We start from the raw sequence: 18,596 nt of genomic DNA, 5'->3' as shown, positions 1-18,596 counted from the left end.
TTTTTTTTTTTTTTTTTGAGATCACTAAGTTTCCTTAAAACTGCTATTTTGAATTCTTCAAGAACTCACATATCACCATCTTGTTGGAGTCAGTCGGTGGTTTATTGCTATGTCTGTTTGGGTAGGTTGTGTTTCCCTTGGATGTACATCTATGTTTTTGCACATTGAGGGATTAGTTTTTCCAGTCTTCGCTGTCTGGCTTCTTTTGGTTTTTATGGGGTATGTTCATTTAGAGATTCTTTGTAATTTTCTTGTTGATTTTCTTTCTTTTTCCAGGTAGGTCTCTGCTTCCTTTTTGGCCTAAAATGGCACCTTATGCTCAGGTTTGCCTTGACTCTAGTAAATAAGCCATCAGAGTGTAGCCCATTCCAAACTGGGGAGGTCCCAAAAGGGATATCTCAGCAGTATGGGAATGCTTGCTAGCAGTTTGTGCCGAGGGGACCTGTAGAAAGAACCTTAGGATGGTGATGCTAAACAGCCACTCTGATTTGGTGTCTCCTTTGGCTTAGTTACAGAGCAGAGTTTCCAGGACTGAGGATGGTAGTCCTACCTCTCCCCTTTGTCTCTGGCTATCCTCAGGGATATATTTGTCTTCAGGCACTCCTAGTGCTTCCTGTGGCTTGAGGCAGGGACAGGTCTTCTGCCAGGGAGCCCAAGATGATAGGGAAGCTGCTTACTTTGATCTCACTTTTTCCAGTATAAAAACTGAGTTGGGGGAAATTTTCATGAGCTTTGTGCTGGGCAGAATTGGGGGAGGCATGTCTTGGATATGGAAGTCTGATTCTGTTACTGTCTGCTCAGAGGTTTTTCACTTGACTGTGGCCCCAGGACCTGTCTCATCCTCATATTTGAATTCTGGGCTATTGCTAGTGATAATCTCAGTGCAGTATATTTGTTTTTGTTTTCTTTGGTAGAGCGTGAAATTAGCTTGCGTCTTCAGGGCCATTTTGGCAGTAGAAACCCTCTAAAAAATTTTTATTAATTTGACATACGTTTATTGAGCACATACTAAGTGTCAGTTCTTCAGGGTGCTGGAGATATTACAGCAAATAAAAGACAAAGTCCTACCTACATGTGGTGGTGAGGGGAGAGACAGATAATCATCTAAATGAATGAGCAAAATATATATTATATTAGAGATATGTGTTTAGATAAATGTAAAGTAGGAAAGGCGAGTAGAGAGTATGAGAGGGGATGAAATTTGAAATAAGTCATCAAGAAAACCTTCACTGAGGAAGTTACAATTGGGTAAACACCTGAAGGAGTTAAGGAAGCAGATTTTGTGGATATCCTGGAGGAAGAACATTTCAGGTAGAGGTAACAGCAAGTGTAAATCTCCGGAGGCAGGGATGTGCATGGTGTGTTTGAGTAATAGTAAGTCAGTGTAGTTCCAACAGAAGCGAGGGGGTGAGTATTAGATGTTATGGTTGGAGAAGTAAGAGGAGCCATTAGAGGGTTTGTTTGTTTTTTCTTTCTATCTTTTCTATCTTTCTCAGTATATTGCCCAGTCTAGACTCGAACTCCTGGGCTCAAGCAAACCTTCTGCCTCAGCCTCCTGAATACCTAGGACTATAGGCATGTGCCACCATGCCCAGCCTTATTGGAGGGTTTTGATCACAGGAGTGACATGATCTGACCTGTTGTTTAAAGGGATCATTTTGGGCTGGGCATGTTGGCCCATGCTTGTAATCCCAGCAGTTTGGGAGGCCAAGGCGGGTTCATTGCTTTAGGCCAGGAGTTCGAGACCAGCCTGGCCAACATGGTGAAACCCTGTTTCTACTAAAAATACAAAAAATTGCTGGGTGTGGTGGCACATACCTGGAATTCCAGGTACTTGGGAGGCTGAGGCACCAGAATCGCTTGAACCTGGGAGGTGGAGGTTTCGGTGAGCCAAGATCGTGCCACTGTACTCTAGCCTGTGCAACAGAGGAAGACCCTGTCTCAAAACAAAAATAAAAAGATCATTTGGCTGTTGTGTTTATAACAGACTGCAGTTGAGGGTGTGGTAGTGGCATGGGTAAGAAATAGGAGAGCAGTTGGGAACCTGAGGCAGTAATTCAGGCTACTATTTGGGTTGGCCAGTATAGAGGCAGCAAAGTTACTGAGAAGTAATCAGGTTCTGTGTATATTTTGAAGGAGCCAGTAAAATTTGTTGATGGATTAGATGTGGGGAGTAATGGAAAGGGGAGTCAAGGATGGCTCCAAGGCTTATGGGCCTGAACAATGTTGAGAGAACTTCCATTAACCGAGATGGGGAGACAATATAAGGAAAATGTGTGTGAGGAGGCTAAGGAGCTCAACTTTTGACATATGTTAGAAATGCCTATAAGACTTTTAAGTGTAAATGATGAGTAAGCAGTTAGAGGAATCTGCAGTTTCAGGGGGGCAGGGGTTAGTATGAGGGGCAGCTGAGGGAGGATAGATTGATATGTGCCAGCAATTTATCTTCTGGACTTCTTATCTGGGACTTCTTGTTTCACCTGAATTATACTGGCCACTTGGGCATTATCCTGCCTCTCCATAATCAAGATATGTGAATTGGGCTTATTTCCCAAGCGGTCATTTATTAAGTGTAAAGACTGTCTTGGTCTTTGTAATCATTGCCTCGAAGCTTATAACAACTCCAGATTCGTTCCTTTTTTTTCCCCCATAAAATTTTAGGTTATGGCTGTCCCTGAGTCTCATCCAATATACTTCTTTCAGAGATTCCTTAAAATTTCTTGTCTGTTCATAGCATTCCTGTTTGTTTCTTTACTTTTTTATAGCTTTAAAAAATACCTTTTCTGTTATTTTCTGAAAGGCTGTAAATGGTGAAGTCAGTGTATATACCTAGTATGCATTTCAATCCATTCTTCTTGTTTATAATAAAAAGAATAAATTATAGAAAAGTGACAAATGCATAGTGATAAAATAATATTCTTATTTGCAGAGTGATTGGTTTCTTCCATTTTTTCCCAAAATATTAAATTTTACTTAGTTATTTTACTTACATAATAAGCATTTTATCATGTAATTATAAACTGTATAATTGGGATTTCACTTTCCAAGATAACTTTCCGGGCCTGCTCTTTGGTGACCCTCATCTGGTCTCTCTAGACTCACGGTAAGTGTAACTATTGAACCATTTACTCACTGCTTTGAAGTGACTAGAAGGCTGACTGTAAAGAAATGCAGGCTGGGAAAAAGGTCTCATCTCTGCTCCTGTCATTTGGGGCAGGGATAGTTATCTCCCTATGAGGAGTAGAGCTAATGTGTTATTTCTTTTTTCAAGTTATTTTAGTTTCAATTTAAAAAATAAATTCTGCCAGGCATGGTGACTCCTGCTTGTACTCTCTGGTACTTGTGAGGATGAGGTGGGGGGAATCCCTTGAGCCCAGGAGTTGGAGGCTATAGTGAGCTATGATTGTGCCACTGCACTCCAGCCTGGGTTACAGAGCAAGATCTTGTCTCTAAATACATACATACATACATACATACATACATATTTTAAAAATATTAAATTTTTTTTCTTTCCTCTAGTTCACTTAGCAGCCATGGAAGGCCACCTTCACTGTTTCAAATTCCTATTCAGTAGAATGAGCAGTGCGACACAAGTTTTAAAAGCTTTCAATGATAACGGAGAAAATGTAGTGGATTTGGCCCAGAGGTTCTTCAAGCAGAACATTTTACAGTTTATCCAGGGGGCTAAGTATGAAGGAAAAGATTTAGAAGATCAGGAAAGTAAGTAAGTGATATGTTCTAGCATATAATGTAATGATGATGATGATGATATAATGATATAATTTCATTGATGTAGAATCAATGAAATAGGAAAAGAAGATATAAGGCAAATGTTATATATGTTATATGTAAAAATATAAACATGTTTAATATATAACATATTAAAATTTATTACATATCATTGCCGATACATTCATCCAGATTCTTTATTATAAAATACTTTAGACAAAAATGTGTAGAGGTTGGTTGCAGTGGTGCATGCTGGTAATCCCAGAACTTTGGGAGTCTGAGGTGAGTGGATTGCTTAAGCCTAGAAGTTCAAGACCAACTTGGGAAATATAGTAAAACCCTATCTCTACAAAAAATACAAAAATTAGCTGGATGTGGAGGCATGCCTGTAATCAGCTACTTGGGAGGCTGAGGTGGGAGGATAGATTGAGCCCAGGAAGTCAAAGCTACACTGAGCCTTGATTATACCTCTGCACTCCAGCCTGCGTGACAAAATGAGACCCTGTCTCAAAAAAAAAAAAAAAAAAAAATTAACATAACGAGCAGTGAATCACTAAATTTAAGGATAAAATATAGAGGCCAGGTATGGTGGCTAACACCTGTAATCCCAGCTACTCGAGAGGTTCAGGCAGGAGAATCATTTGAACACGGGAGGTGGAGGTTGCAGTGAGCCAAGATCACGCAATTGCACTCCATCCTGGGCAACAAGAGCAAAACTCCATCTTGAAAGAAAAGAAAAGAATAAAATATAGAGTTGAAGCCTTTTGGATCTCTCTTCCTAATTACCATCACCTTTTTTTCCTCCTCAAGGGTAAACTATTATTTTAGATTTTTCATTCCATTCTGTGGTTTTATATTTTAGTTATATATATGAGTTGGGGTCTCACTATGTTTCCCAGGCTGGTCTCAAACTCCTGGCCTCAAGTGATCCTCCTGCCCCAGCCTCCCAGCAAAGCACTGGGATTACAGGCATGGGCCACTGCATCCATCCTGTATTGTTCTTTATGTGCATTTTTTTTATTGTTGTATTGCTATTTTTATTGGTTTCTCCTTCAAGTGTTTTCCATCTGTTCAGTCTGCAGATATGGAACTTGCAGATGTGGAACTTGCAGATATGGAGGGCCAGCTGTGCATCTATACACATACATGTGTACACACACATACACACACACACACACAACTGAAAGCACCTAACCTTATCCCTAGCATATAGTTGATGCTTAATAAAATGTCTTTAATGATAGTAACTACATAAACTGAGTCCTTACTAAGAATGCCAGACATGGTAGTAAGCACTTGTAAGGATTGCATTGTTTTGTCTTTTTTTAAAATAAGATCTTCTTGATACTTGGATACCAAAGAATTGCATAATTTTACCCTCTCAACAAATCTGAAATGTGGCTTTTCTCATTTTTACATATGGAAATAAACAATCTAGAATAGCCAAAGAATATTTGTAAAATAACAAAGTTGGAAGGACTTAACACTACTTGATTTTAAGACTTACTATATGGCTACAGTAATCAAGGCAGTGTGTAGTAATGGCAAACAGACATACAGATCAGTAAGACAGAATACAACAAAGACCAGTAAGAGTAGGGCATGATGGTGCATCCCTGTAATCCTAGCTACCTGGGAGGCTGAGGCGGGAGGATTGCTTGAGCCTAGGAGTTCAAGGTTACAGTGAGCTGTGACCACACCTCAGTGACAAAGTGAGACCCTATCTCTAAACAAAACAAAGCAGTGTGACAACTATTTACATAGTATTTCTATTGTATTAGGTATTGTGAGTAACGCAGAGATTATTTAAAGTATGTGGGAGGGAGGATGTGCATAGGTTATCTGCAAATATACCATTTTATATAAGGGACTTGGACATCCCCAGATTTTGGTATCTTTGGGGGGTCCTAGAACCCTTAGGATTCCAAGGGATGACTCTATATGTATGTGCACATACACACTTCTTATCTGCTTCTAGTCTATTTTGCTGTCTTCACTGTCTTGCAAGCAGAGAAGGAGCAGTCTGTGCAACCAGGTTCAAGTGATTCTCCTGCCTCAGCCTCCTGAGTAGCTGTGATTACAGGCATGAGCCACCACACCCAGCTAATTTTTGTATTTTTAGTAGAGACAGGGTTTCACCATGTTGGCCAGGCTGGTCTCGAACTCCTGACCTCAAATGATTCACTCACCTCAGCCTCCAAAAGTGCTAGGATTACAGGCGTGAGCCACCACGCCCAGCTTCCAAGTGTGTCTTTATACAAAGGGTTTTAAATGACCATCCCCTGTGTTTTGTGGTGGTATGAGAGAGAAAGAGAATGTGGTTAAAAATTGTCCTGGTACAATACTTCTGGCATGTTTGAAGTCCTGAGGGGAAAAAGAGTAGAATGATTAGTAATAATCTTATTTGATAATTCTCTTTTTACTGCTAGTCATCAACTGAACTCATTCCATTGCAATAGCCTTTTATTTGAGAAAATATTGAAACCTGAAATGTATGACAGCTTAAGACAGGGAAAAGAATAAACTCTTATATTTATTGAAATGCTGAATTTTTTTATTCATAGCTTTAGCATTTCCAGGTCATGTGGCTGCCTTTAAGGGTGATTTGGGGATGCTTAAGAAGTTAGTAGAAGATGGAGTAATCAATATTAATGAGCGTGCTGATAATGGATCAACTCCTATGCATAAAGGTAAGTTATGATTCCTCCTTTCAGTTTGGCTGCTGAGTTATTAACTCAACAATAGCTGCTGAGTTATTAATCTTTTTTTTTTTTGAGGTGGAGTCTTGCTCTGTCCCCCTGGCTGGAGTGCAGTGGCGCGATCTTGGCTCACTGCAAGCTCCGCCTCCCGGGTTCATGCCATTCTCCTGCCTCAGCCTCCCAAGTAGCTGGGACTACAGGCACCCGCCACTGCGCCCAGCTAGTTTTTTGTATTTTTAGTAGAGACGGGGTTTCACCGTAGTCTCGATCTCCTGACCTTGTGATCTGCCCGCCTCGGCCTCCCAAAGTGCTGGGATTACAGGCGTGAGCCACCGCGCCCGGCCTGAGTTATTAATCTTTTGAAGTAAATATCAATCAGAAACACATGAAACATAAAACTTTTTTCTGATGCCCTAGCAGATATCAGTCTACCTTGTGTGGTATATAGAATGCCTAAATTTTCTATTCAAGTGTAATGTTTCTTTTATGATGCCAGATATTCTTGCATTATCTTATTCAAGGGTAATTCCAATAAAATATCTATAGCGACATTGTCATGTTAGTTAAATGTGAAATGTACTGCTAGAGAAGTTTTTTAGGATAACATTTTTTAAATGACCTTTTAAGTAATACTAAAATAGAAATCATCCCTCTCTCTCTCTTTCTTTTTTTTTTTCCAGACCGGGTCTTGTTCTGTCACCCAGGCTTGGAGTGCAGGTGGAGACCTCCTGGGCTCAAGTCATCCTCCCACCTCAGCCTCCTGAGTAGCTGGGATTATAGGCATGTGCCACTACACCCAGCTAATTTTTTGTCTTTTTAATAGCGATGGGGTTTCACCATGTTGGCCAGGCTGGTCTTGAACTCTTGGCCTCAAATGATCTGCTTGCCTTGGCCTCCCAAAGTGCAGGATTATAGGCGTGAGCCTGGCCTGATGGCAGGTGATTCTTACTAAACTCTTAGAGTAAAATGATAGTAGGCTTATTAATATAATCATGTGTTTAAATTGGACTTTATTTCACAAATTAACTTCTGGCAGTCCTCAGATCATATATTATGTTCCCATTGGTTAGGTTTTTAGCTTACATTGTTTAATCCATAATGTATCTCAAAGTATAGAATCTAAGTGCTATGTGTACCAGTAGTTTTATAAGCAGGGGAAATGGGAAGAGATGGGATGCAGAGGATGTTTTCTCCTACACAGAAAGAGTCCACAGATGGGCGAGCTCTGTGCCCTATGTTTGGAATATCTCCATCCATTTCTGCTGGCCATCCAGGAGTTAAATTCTCTACTGTGAGATATGTGAATGGGGAGGAGGCTTAACATGTACATAAAGTTTTTTTTAAAAAATGTGGTTTCTTGGAGCAAAACCCCTGTATGAGTTTACTAGGGCTGATATAACAAAATGTTGCAGACTGGATGGCTTAAACAACATAAATTTATTTTCTCAGAATTCTGGAGGCTAGAAGTCTGAGATGAAGGTGGCAGCAGGTTTGGTTTCTTTTGAGGCTTCTCTCTTTGGCTTATAGAAGGCCTGCTGCCTTCTTGCTATACCCTCACATAGTCTTTCCTCTGTGCATGACCATATTTGTGTCCTGATCTCCTCGTCTTGTAAGTAAATTAGTCAAATTGGATTAGGGCCCACCCACATCACCTTATTTTTCCTTAGTTACCACTTTAAAGGCCCTGTCTCCAAATACAGTTGCATTCTGAGGTACTGGAGTTTAGGACTTCAACATATGAATTTTGAGGGGAACACAATTCCTCTTATAACACATCCATTTTACAGTCCCCATTTCATATCCTAGATATGTTTTTTATTGCTAATGTGTGTGGAGGGGTGTCATTTAGACACAGTAGCAAAAGATAGGCTCACTCATGGTGCTCATAGTGCATCTTTGTGGGGACAGTAAATTAAATTTCATTGATGGCTAGTTTTCAGCCTGTCCTAGTCATTTCTTCACTACTTGAACTGAGAGAGAAATGAGGGATCTGGAAGCAGGTTCTAAAGAGACTGTTCTACAACAACAAGGTGTTTTTAATATAGATGTTGGAAGGTGGGAAGGTGAACGTGATGAGGAACCAAAAGAGTTTGCTCTTCACCCTCTCTTCATGAGTCCGTCCATCAAGGATACCTAGGGCTAGGAGTGGATCAGATGGTGTGGTGGAGGGGGATTATAAGTCACTACAGCTGGAAAAGAGCATTGTTGGGAGACATTTATCGTTTTTTTCTTTTTAATTTTTGTGGGTACATAGTAGGTTTATGTATTTATGGGGTATGTGAGATGTTTTGATACAGACGTGGAATGTCAAATAGTCACATCACGGAGAATGGGGTATCCATCCCCTCAAGCATTTATCCTTTGTGTTATAAACAATCCAGTTACCTTCTTTTAGTTATTTAAAAATGTATAATTAAGTTATTATTGACTATAGTCACCCTGTTGTGCTATCAGATAGTCTCACTCTGTTGTCCAGGCTTGAGTGCAATGGGGCGATCACGACTCACTGCAGCTTTGACCTCTTGGGCTCAGGGGATCCTCTCACTTCAGCATCCTGAGTAGCTGGGACTACAGGCACATGCTACTATACCTAGCTAATTTTTTTTATTGTTTGTAGAGACAGGGTTTTGCCATGTTGCCGAGGCTGGCCTCGAACTGCTGATTCAAGTGATCCGCCCTCCTTGGTCTTCCAGAGTGCTAGGATTACAGGCATGAGCCACTACATCCAGTCCCATGCTTGCTATTTTTTGGTACCCTTTAACCATCCCTACCTCCCTCTGACTCCCCTACTACCTTTCCCAGCCTCTGGTAACCATCCTTCTACTCTTTATGTCCATGAGATCAATTGTTTTGATTTTTAGATCCCACAAATAGGTTTGTCTTTGTGTGCCTGACTTATTTCACTTAACATGATGATCTCCAGTTCTATCCATGTTGTTGTTTGAGACGGAGTCTCGCTCTGTTGCCCAGGCTGGAGTGCAGTGGCACAATCTCGGCTCACTGCAACCTCTGTCTCGTGGGTTCAAGCAATTCTTCTGCCTCAGCCTCCTGAGTAGCTGGGACTACAGGCGTGTGCCACCACGCCCTGCTAATTTTTTGTATTTTCAGTAGAGACGGGATTTTATCGTGTTAGCCAGGATGGTCTCGTTTCCCTGACCTCGTGATCCGCCTGCCTTGGCCTCCCAAAGTGCTGGTATTACAGGTGTGAAACACTGCACCCAGCTAATCTTATTCTTTTTTTTTGTGGCGGATTAGTACTCCATTGTGTATATGTACCACATTTCTTTATCCATTTATCTGTTGGTGGACACTTAGATTGTTTCCAAATCTTCCAAATCTTAGCTATTGTGAACAGTGCTGCAACAAACATGGGAGTGAAGGCAATATACTGATTTCCTTTGTTTGGGGCATATACCCAGCAATGGGATAGCTGGATTGTGTGGTAGCTCTATTTTTAGTTTTTTGAGGAACCTCCAAACTGTTCTTCATGGTAGCTGTACAAATTTACATTCTCACCAGCAGTGTACAAGGGTTCCCTCTTCTCCACATCCTCACCAGCATTTGTTATTGCCTGCCTTTTGGATATAAGTCATTTTAACTGGGGGGAGATGATATCTTATTTGTAGTTTTGATTTCATTTCTTTGATGATCCGTGATGCTGAGTACCTTTTCATGTGTCTGTTTGCCATTTGCATGTCTTCTTTTAGAAATGTCTGTTCAGATCTTTTGCTCATTTAAAAATCAGATTATTGGTCTGGGCACGGTGGCTCATGCCTGTAATCCCAGCACTTTGGGAAGCCGAGGCGGGCAGATGATGAGGTCAGGAGGTCAAGACCATCCTGGCTAACACGGTGAAACCCCGTCTCTACTAAAAATACAAACAATTAGCCAGGCGAGGTGGCGGGCGCCTGTAGTCCCAGCTACTCGGGAGGCTGAGACAGGAGAATGGCATGAACCTGGGAGGTGGAGTCAGCCAAGATCTTGCTACTGCACTCCAGCCTGGGTGACAGAGCGAGACTCTGTAACAACAACAACAACCAGATTGTTAGAGTTTTTCCTATAGAGTTGAGTTTCTTATGTATTTTGGTTATTAATCCTTTGTCGGATGGGTAGTTTGCAAATATTTTCTCCCATTCTGTGGGTTGTCTCTTCACTTTGTGGGTTGATTGTGGGTTGATTGTTTCCTTTGCAGTGCAGAAGCTTTTTAACTTGATGTGATCCCATTTGTCCATGTTTGCTTTGGTTACCTGTGCTTGTGGGGTATTGCTCAAAACATTTTTGTCCAGACCAGTGTCCTGGAGACTTTCCCCAATGTTTTCTTTTAGTAGTTTCATAGTTTGAGGTCCTAGATTTAAGTCTTTATTCCATTTTGACTTGATTTTTGTATCTGGTGAGAGATGGGGGTCTGGTTTTTTCTTCTGCATATGGATATCCAGTTTTTTTCCAGCACCATTTATTGAAGAGACTTTCTTTTTCCCAGTGTATGTTCTTGGCATCTTTGTCAAAAATGAGTTCACTGTAGGTGTGTAGATTTGTTTCTGGGTTTTCTATTCTGTTCCATTGGTTTATGTGTCTGTTTTTATGCCAGTATTATGCTGTTTGGTTACTGTAGCCCTATAGTATAATTTGAAATCAGGTAATGTGATTCCTTCAGTTTTGTTCTTTTTGCTTAAGATAGCTTTGGCTATTCTGGGTCTTTTGTGGTTCCATATAAATTTTAGGTTTTTTTTTTTTTTCTATTTCTGTGCAGAATGTCATTGGTATTTTGATAGGGATTGCAATGAATCTGTAGATTGTTTTGAGTAGTATGGACATTTTAACAATGTTGATTCTTCCAGTCCATGAACATGGAATATCTTTCCATTTTTTGATGTCCTCTTCAGTTTCTTTCATCAATGTTTTATAGTTTTCACTATATAAATCCCTTACTTCTTTGGTTAATTCCTAGGTATTTAATTTTATTTATGGCTATTATAAATGGGATTACCTTTTTGATTTCTTTTTTGGATTGTTCACTGTTGGCATATAGAAATGCTACTGATTTTTGTATGTTTCGTGTTCTGCAACTTTACTAAATTTGCTTATCAATTCTAATAGGTCTTTTTGTGTGGGGTCTTTAGGTTTTTCCAAGTATAAGATTATATCATTAGTAAACAAGGATAATTTGCCTTCTTCCATTCCAATTTGGATGCCCTTTGTTTCTTTCTCTTGTCTGATTGCTCTAGCTGGGACTTCCAGTACTGTGTTGAATAATAGAAAGTGGGCATCCTTGTGTTCCAGGTCTTAAATTAGGAAGGGCTTTCATATTCAGTAGTAGACTAGCTGTGGGTCTGTCATATATGACTTTTATTATGTTGAGGTATGTCCCTTCTACATAAAACCCAGTTTTATTAATAAATAAAAATAAAAAATAATAATAAAAAATAAAAAATAAAAAAAAATATTAAGAAAAACCCAGTTTTGATGTTGAATTTCGTCAGGTGCTTTTATCAGCATCAATTGAAATGATCATATGGTTTCTGTTCTTCATTCTATTGGTATGTGTCATATTGATTGATTTGCATATGTTGAATCATCTGTGCATCACAGGGGTAAATCCTGCTTGGTGATGATGAAATGATCTTTTTAATGTATTGTTGGATTTGGTTTGCTAGTATTTTGTTGATGATTTTTGCATCAATATTCATCAGATATATTGGCTTGTAGTTTTATTTTTTGATGTGTCTTTGTCTGGTTTTGGAGTCTGGGTAATACTGGCCTTGTAGAATGGGTTTGGAAGTATTCCTTTCCCTTATATTTTTCAGAATAGTTTGAGTAGGATTGGTATTAGTTCTTCTTTAAATGTTTGATAGAATTCAGCACTGAAGCCATCAGGTTCTGGGCTTTTTTTTTTTTTTTTTTTACTGGGAGACTTTCTATTATGGCTTTGATATCATTACTCATTATTGGTCTGTTCAAGTTTTGGGTTTCTTCCTGGTTCAATCTTGGTAGGTTGGATGTGTGTAAGAATTTATTTCTTCTAGATTTTCCAATTTATTGGTATATAGTTACTCATAGCAGCCACTAATGAGCCATTGAATTTCTGCAGTATCAGTTGTAATATCTCATTTTCATTTCTGATTTTATTTGTTTGGATCGTCTCTCTTTTTTTCTTAGTTAGTCTGGATAAAGGTTTGTCAGTTTTGTTTAACTTTTCAAAAAAAAAAAAAACTCAGCTGTTTCACTGATCTTTTGCATTGTTTTCTTCATTTTAATTTCATTTATTTCTGCTCTGATCTTTATTGTTTCTTTTCTTTTACTAATTTTGGGTTTGGCTTACTCTTGGTTTTCTTGTTAAGATGCATCATTAGATTTTTTGTTTGTTTGTTTTGAGATGGAGTCTCACTGTGTAACCCATGCTGGAATGCAGTGGTGCGATCTTGGCTCAGTGCAACCTCTGCCTCCCAGGTTCAAGCAATTCTCCTGACTCAGCCTCCCGAGTAGCTGGGATTACAGGCACACACCACCATGCCCGACTAATTTTTGTATTTTTAGTAGAGACAGGGTTTCACCATGTTGGCCAGGCTGTTCTCAAACTCCTGACCTCAGGTGATCCACCCGCTTCGGCTTCCCAAAGTGCTGGGATTACAGGCATGAGCCACAGTGCCTGGCCTCATTAGATTTTTTATTTGAAGTTTTTTCTCTTTTTTGATGTAGGCGCTTAAAACTACAATATTGCCTCTTAGTACTGCTTTTGCTGTATCTCATAGGTTTTTGTATGTCGTGTTTCCATTATCATGTGTTTCAAGAAATTTTTCAACTTCCTTCTTAATTTTTTCATTGATCCTCCAGTCCTTCAGAAGTACATTAAGACATTAGCCTTTTCTTGGGTACCATCTGTATGTTTATACTGTACTAAAATTGGTCATATAAAAGTTGATATCTGTTTATAATTTAATTCATGTTTCTCACATTTTGTCAGACTGCCTTTTCCTTTAGTTTTAATTGCATTTAGGAGATAAGCTGTAGTATTTATTATTGAGGCATTCTTCTTAGTTATTTAATAATTGTTTAGATCTATGACTTCCCCCTTTTAAACTTGCTCTTAAATCATAATTATTTCGTCGTTTCTTAAAAATTTCTAACACCTGTATAATTTTATCTTGTTCCTTATAAAACATTGGTCAAATTAGTCAACATATCCTAATCAATATTCAATAAAAATCTTAGGTAAATCCTCTTATTGCATTTCATTGTAGATATATTACTTAACCTCCCTTCCTCCTGTTTTTAAACATTTCCCATGTGATAAAATGAAATGTTGGGCTAAATTCATTGTCTTGTAAAATTCAGCATTATCCATGCTCATAAATACGATTTTGTGATTCTTAATGACAGAAAAGATCAATATGTTGCCATTTTGTGGGGTTATTAATAGAGGTCTGAGAAATCGTGAAGTTTCTGTGTTAGTGGGTTAGATAGGCTGTAGGAGAGAGAGAAACCCCAGACTCTGTGGGAAAGAGAGAAGCCCTAGACTCTGCAGAAGCCAGCCTGTAATTTGGCAGATGGCTCTGAGGCAGAGGACAACAGAACAAGAGTTCTTACAGACTTGCCAGCTGGGCTGTAGGACTGTAGTGATAGGGTTGTTTAGTCCCTTGATATTGCTCTGTGTCCTCTCTGTTGCCAGTAATGGAGGTGGGTTTGCTTTTTAAAGCACCAAATAAATACCAAAATTTCTTGCTCTTTGATTCATTTTGCAAGGTCATGTATACATATTCAGCACCAACCATGTGCCTGTACTGTGAGCCAAAATGAGATCTGGACCTTACTGTTAAAGAGTTACATAATTATACCATAAAAGAACTAGAGATTTCTTTTAACATAGGATGCAATTAATGGCAAAAAATAATTAGGTTGTTAAAATACATGTCTTAGGAATAGGAATTGAAGGGTGAAGAAGTTGCTAAGGATCAAATTATTGAGGGACTGTTCACAGGGATTTGGTAATAATACCTGATGTTTATATACTACTTAACAGAGTGAAAAGCTCTTATCATATTTAATCCTTATTGCAGTTTTATAAAGCAGCAGTGTGCTTTGCTTATGAAATAATCATCTATGTAAAAGATGAGGAAATTGATGTTTAGAGAAGTCAGGTGGCTTGACTGAAGTTAGATATATAGCTAGTAATAGCAGAGCTGAGATTTCATTTTTAAAATGTATTTATTCACTCATCAACTCTATTTAGGCATTTATTGAGGGTCTATAAGTGCAGCCACTTGCTATGTTCTGGGGATATGAAGATTACAGCCTTGTCCTCACATCTGATTGTTTAATAGACTTAAACTCAAGTCTTTCTTTTAAGTCTATTCAGTTTGTTTTCTTCAGCTTCCTTGAGTTTCAAGATGGATAAAGAAGAATAGTTACAGGTTAAATGAGCACATTGTTGAGTGATTGGCTTTAGGTGGGAAGACATGTTAAGCAGAGTTGTGAAGGTGAAAATAAAGACAGCATGTGTTTTGAGGTAAAGATTTGGACAAAGGTGGTAAACAGTTGAGGTAATCAAGTGTGGTTTCACAGGCCTATAAATTTTGAGTTGTAAGAATCAGAAGAATACATATATACCATACATCTATCATATAAATATATGCTGAAGCAAGACTTTTTGAAGTCTGTGTAGGTTCTTATGGTTAGAATGTGCTCATGTTCTTGTGAAATACAAGATTGGTTAGAAGCTATTTATAGTAGGAGACAGTATTAGAAAAGCCTGGGTTCTAGTTTCAAACTACTTTTTACTAGCTGTGTGATTTTAAATAAATATATAAAAAAATTTTTGAGTTTCAGCTTTTGTATCCGTATGTAAAATTATCTGTTTGGGGCCGGGCGCGGTGGCTCAAGCCTGTAATCCCAGCACTTTGGGAGGCCGAGACGGGCGGATCACGAGGTCAGGAGATCGAGACCATCCTGGCTAACACGGTGAAACCCCGTCTCTATTAAAAACTACAAAAAAACTAGCCGGGCGAGGTGGCGGCGCCTGTAGTCCCAGCTACTCGGGAGGCTGAGGCAGGAGAATGGCGTGAACCCGGGAGGCGGAGCTTGCAGTGAGCTGAGATCCGGCCACAGTACTCCAGCCTGGGTGACAGAGCGAGACTCTGTCTCCAAAAAAAAAAAAAAAAAAAAAAAAAAAAAATTATCTGTTTGGGGCCTGAACACAGTTGATTAAATGTTTGTCTAATGAATTAGTAAGTGAAATAGAGAAAATAATATTTGCCCGACGTACTTTTGCCAGTTACTGCAAGGATCAATACTTAAGTGAGTACTCTATAATGGTACTATCCAAAATTTTAGAAAATTATTACTTATAACTAACTTTTTTTTGTAATTCCTGTTCTTTTTCCTTTTTTTGAACAGCTGCTGGACAGGGCCACATAGAGTGTTTGCAATGGTTAATTAAAATGGGAGCAGACAGTAATATTACCAACAAAGCAGGGGAGAGACCCAGTGATGTGGCAAAGAGGTATAAATCTGTCTTCTTTACTCCTTTCTTTTGCTTTAAAGTTTTGCATATGCTTTCTTGGACTCAAAAATCTCTGAAGATTTGATGGAATTTTAGAGGAGTCAATCAAATATAGATGGAATGACAATTTTCAAGCTGAATTTACAGCCATCATTATATCAGCTTTTCTCTTTAAAGCAGTAATTCTCAACCGGGAGGTAATATTTTCCCCTTTTCTCATGGGAGGGGTCTTTGGAAATGTTTCCCCAACCTCCAGTTGGGAAGGAGACCCCCAACTGGAGGTCAGGAGACCTTCACCAACTGGAGGTCAGGCCTAGGAATGCTAAATGTTCTGCAGTGCTCAGAACAGTAATGCACTATTTGTCCCATCCAAATGCCTGTAGCATTCCCTGTTAAGAAATGCTATGTGATAAAAATAAATAGCATTAATAATAGAAAAATAAATGACATGGATTTTGAAACATATTTTGCAGTTTACATCTGAATTAAATATAGCACGTATTAGTAAACATAGCCAGCTCATTCAAGTTAGGTTCTCAAGAAATATTTAGTCCATCTGTTTGTTCATTTGGTTGTTTTTTCATTCAGCTTCCCATATATTTACCATGTTCCAAGTTCTGTGATTAGTGGTAGAAATACAAAGGGGAGAAAACACAGTCACTGCCCTCAAGGAGCTTACAGTATTGTGGAGAGATAAATATGCAAATAAAATACTTATTAATTCTAATCATTATACTGTATTACATGGTATGTGTAAGGTACACTAAGAACATAGAAAAAAGTCTTTGTGTTTGAAAGTTGTAAGGGAGAAACTTTAATACAGAGGATGGTAAAAGTTATGAAGGAAACTGCATGGGGACAGAATTTAGATAGAGGTCAAAGAAAAAAACTTTTTTTTTTGAGGAAGAAACATTTATTTTGATACTTGTAAGCATAAGTGTAAACCTAAGGAGGAGTTGTAAGATAACACCTTGTATGTTTGAAGAACTGCATGTGGATTAGAAGACTGGAATCTAAACTAGGAGTATGGGCTAACAACGGCAGATGAGGCTTGACAGTATGCTCTGGTCCAATCATCTGCTAAGTTGCCATGCAACTTTTGTTTGTGAGCTCATGTTCCCTAAAATTTTGTTTATGGAATTTCTTTGATGCCTTGGAGTGTGGTTTTGTTGTACCATGTACCTGGGATCATTATCAACTCAAGTCTATTTTATTGGTTTAAAATGACTTTATTAAGGTATAATTGACATACAATAAAATGCATATATTTGTACAGTACAACTGATGAGTTTTGATATATGCATATCCTGTGAAACCATTACAATTAAGATAGTGAACATATTCATCACCCTCAAAGTCTCCTGCCACTTTATAATCTCTCTCCCTTTGACTGCTCCCACTGATCTGCTTCCTGTCACTGTAGATTAGTTTGCATTTTCTAGAGTTTTATATAAATGGAATCATACAATATATATTTATGTCTGGCTTCTTTCACTCAACATAATTATTTTGAGATTCATCTATGTGTATTAGCAGTTCATTTCTTTCTTACAGATGAGTAGAATTCCATAGTATTCCATAGTTCAATTATCCACTCACAGGTTGAAGGACATCTTGATTGTAGTTCATTTCCTTCTAACAGCTGAGTAGAATTCCATAGCATTCCATAATTCGATTATCCACTCACAGGCTGAAGGACATTTTGATTGTATCATTTTTTGGTGGTTATGAATAAAGCTGCTGTAAACATTCCTATACAGGTTTTTGTGTTAACATGTTTTCAATTATTTGATAAGTCTATGAGTAGCATTATTGGGCCATATGCCAAGTGTATGTTTAATTTTATAACAAACTGCCAAAGTGCCTCCCAAAGTGGCCATACAGATTTGTGTTTCTAGGGGCTGGGCGTGGTGGCTCATGCCTGTAATCCCAGCACTGTGGGGGGCCAAGGCAGTGGATCACTTGAGGTGAGAAGTTTGAGACCTGTCTGGCCAACATGGTGAAACCCCATCTCTACTAAAAAAGAAAAATTCAGGCTGGGCATGGTGGCTCACACCTGTAATCCCAGCACTTTGGGTGGCTGAGGCAGGCAGATCACCTGAGGTCAGGAGTTCGAGGTCAGCCTGACCAACATGGAGAAACCCCGTCTCTACTAAAAATACAAAATTGGCCAAGCATGGTGGTGCATGCATGTAATCCCAGCTACTCGGGAGGCTGAGGCAGGAGAATTGCTTGAACCCAGGAGGTGGAGGTTGCCATGAACTGAGATTGCACCATTGTACTCCAGCCTGGGCAGCAAGAACGAAACTCCGTCTCAATAAATAAATAAATAAAATAAAATAAAATAAAATAAAAAAATTAGCCGGGTGTGGTGGCATGCACCTATAGTCCCAGCTACTATTTGGGAGGCTAAAGCAGGAGAATTGCATGAAGCCAGGAGGAGGAGGTTGCGGTGAGCCTAGATTGCACCACTGCACTCCAACCTGGGCCACAGAGCTAGACCCTCAAAAAAAAAATTGGCCTGGCGCGATGACTTACGCCTGTAATCTCAGCATTTTAGGCAGCTGAGGCGGGCGGATCTTGAGGTCAGGAGATCGAGACTATCCTGGCTAACATGGCGAAACCCTGTCTCTACTAAAAATACAAAAAATTAGCTGGGCATGGTGGCGGAC

The 18,596-nt window shown here is 39.1% G+C and overlaps 1 protein-coding gene across 1 annotated transcript in view; it reads left to right on the top strand.

Annotated features, from left to right (window-relative positions):
* Positions 1 to 18,596, top strand: part of ANKRD42 (ankyrin repeat domain 42) — a 78,781-nt gene that overhangs the window by 25,887 nt on the left and 34,298 nt on the right. Inside the window, exons 6-8 of the mRNA XM_011938888.1 lie at positions 3,520 to 3,720; positions 6,294 to 6,419; positions 15,819 to 15,924. Coding sequence (XP_011794278.1) covers positions 3,520 to 3,720; positions 6,294 to 6,419; positions 15,819 to 15,924 — 433 coding nt within the window. The remainder of the gene's footprint in view (positions 1 to 3,519; positions 3,721 to 6,293; positions 6,420 to 15,818; positions 15,925 to 18,596) is intronic.

This window comes from Colobus angolensis, unplaced genomic scaffold (assembly GCF_000951035.1).
Source record: "Colobus angolensis palliatus isolate OR3802 unplaced genomic scaffold, Cang.pa_1.0 Scaffold179, whole genome shotgun sequence".
NCBI lineage: Eukaryota > Metazoa > Chordata > Mammalia > Primates > Cercopithecidae > Colobus > Colobus angolensis.
This window is presented reverse-complemented; position numbering and strand designations above follow the sequence as displayed.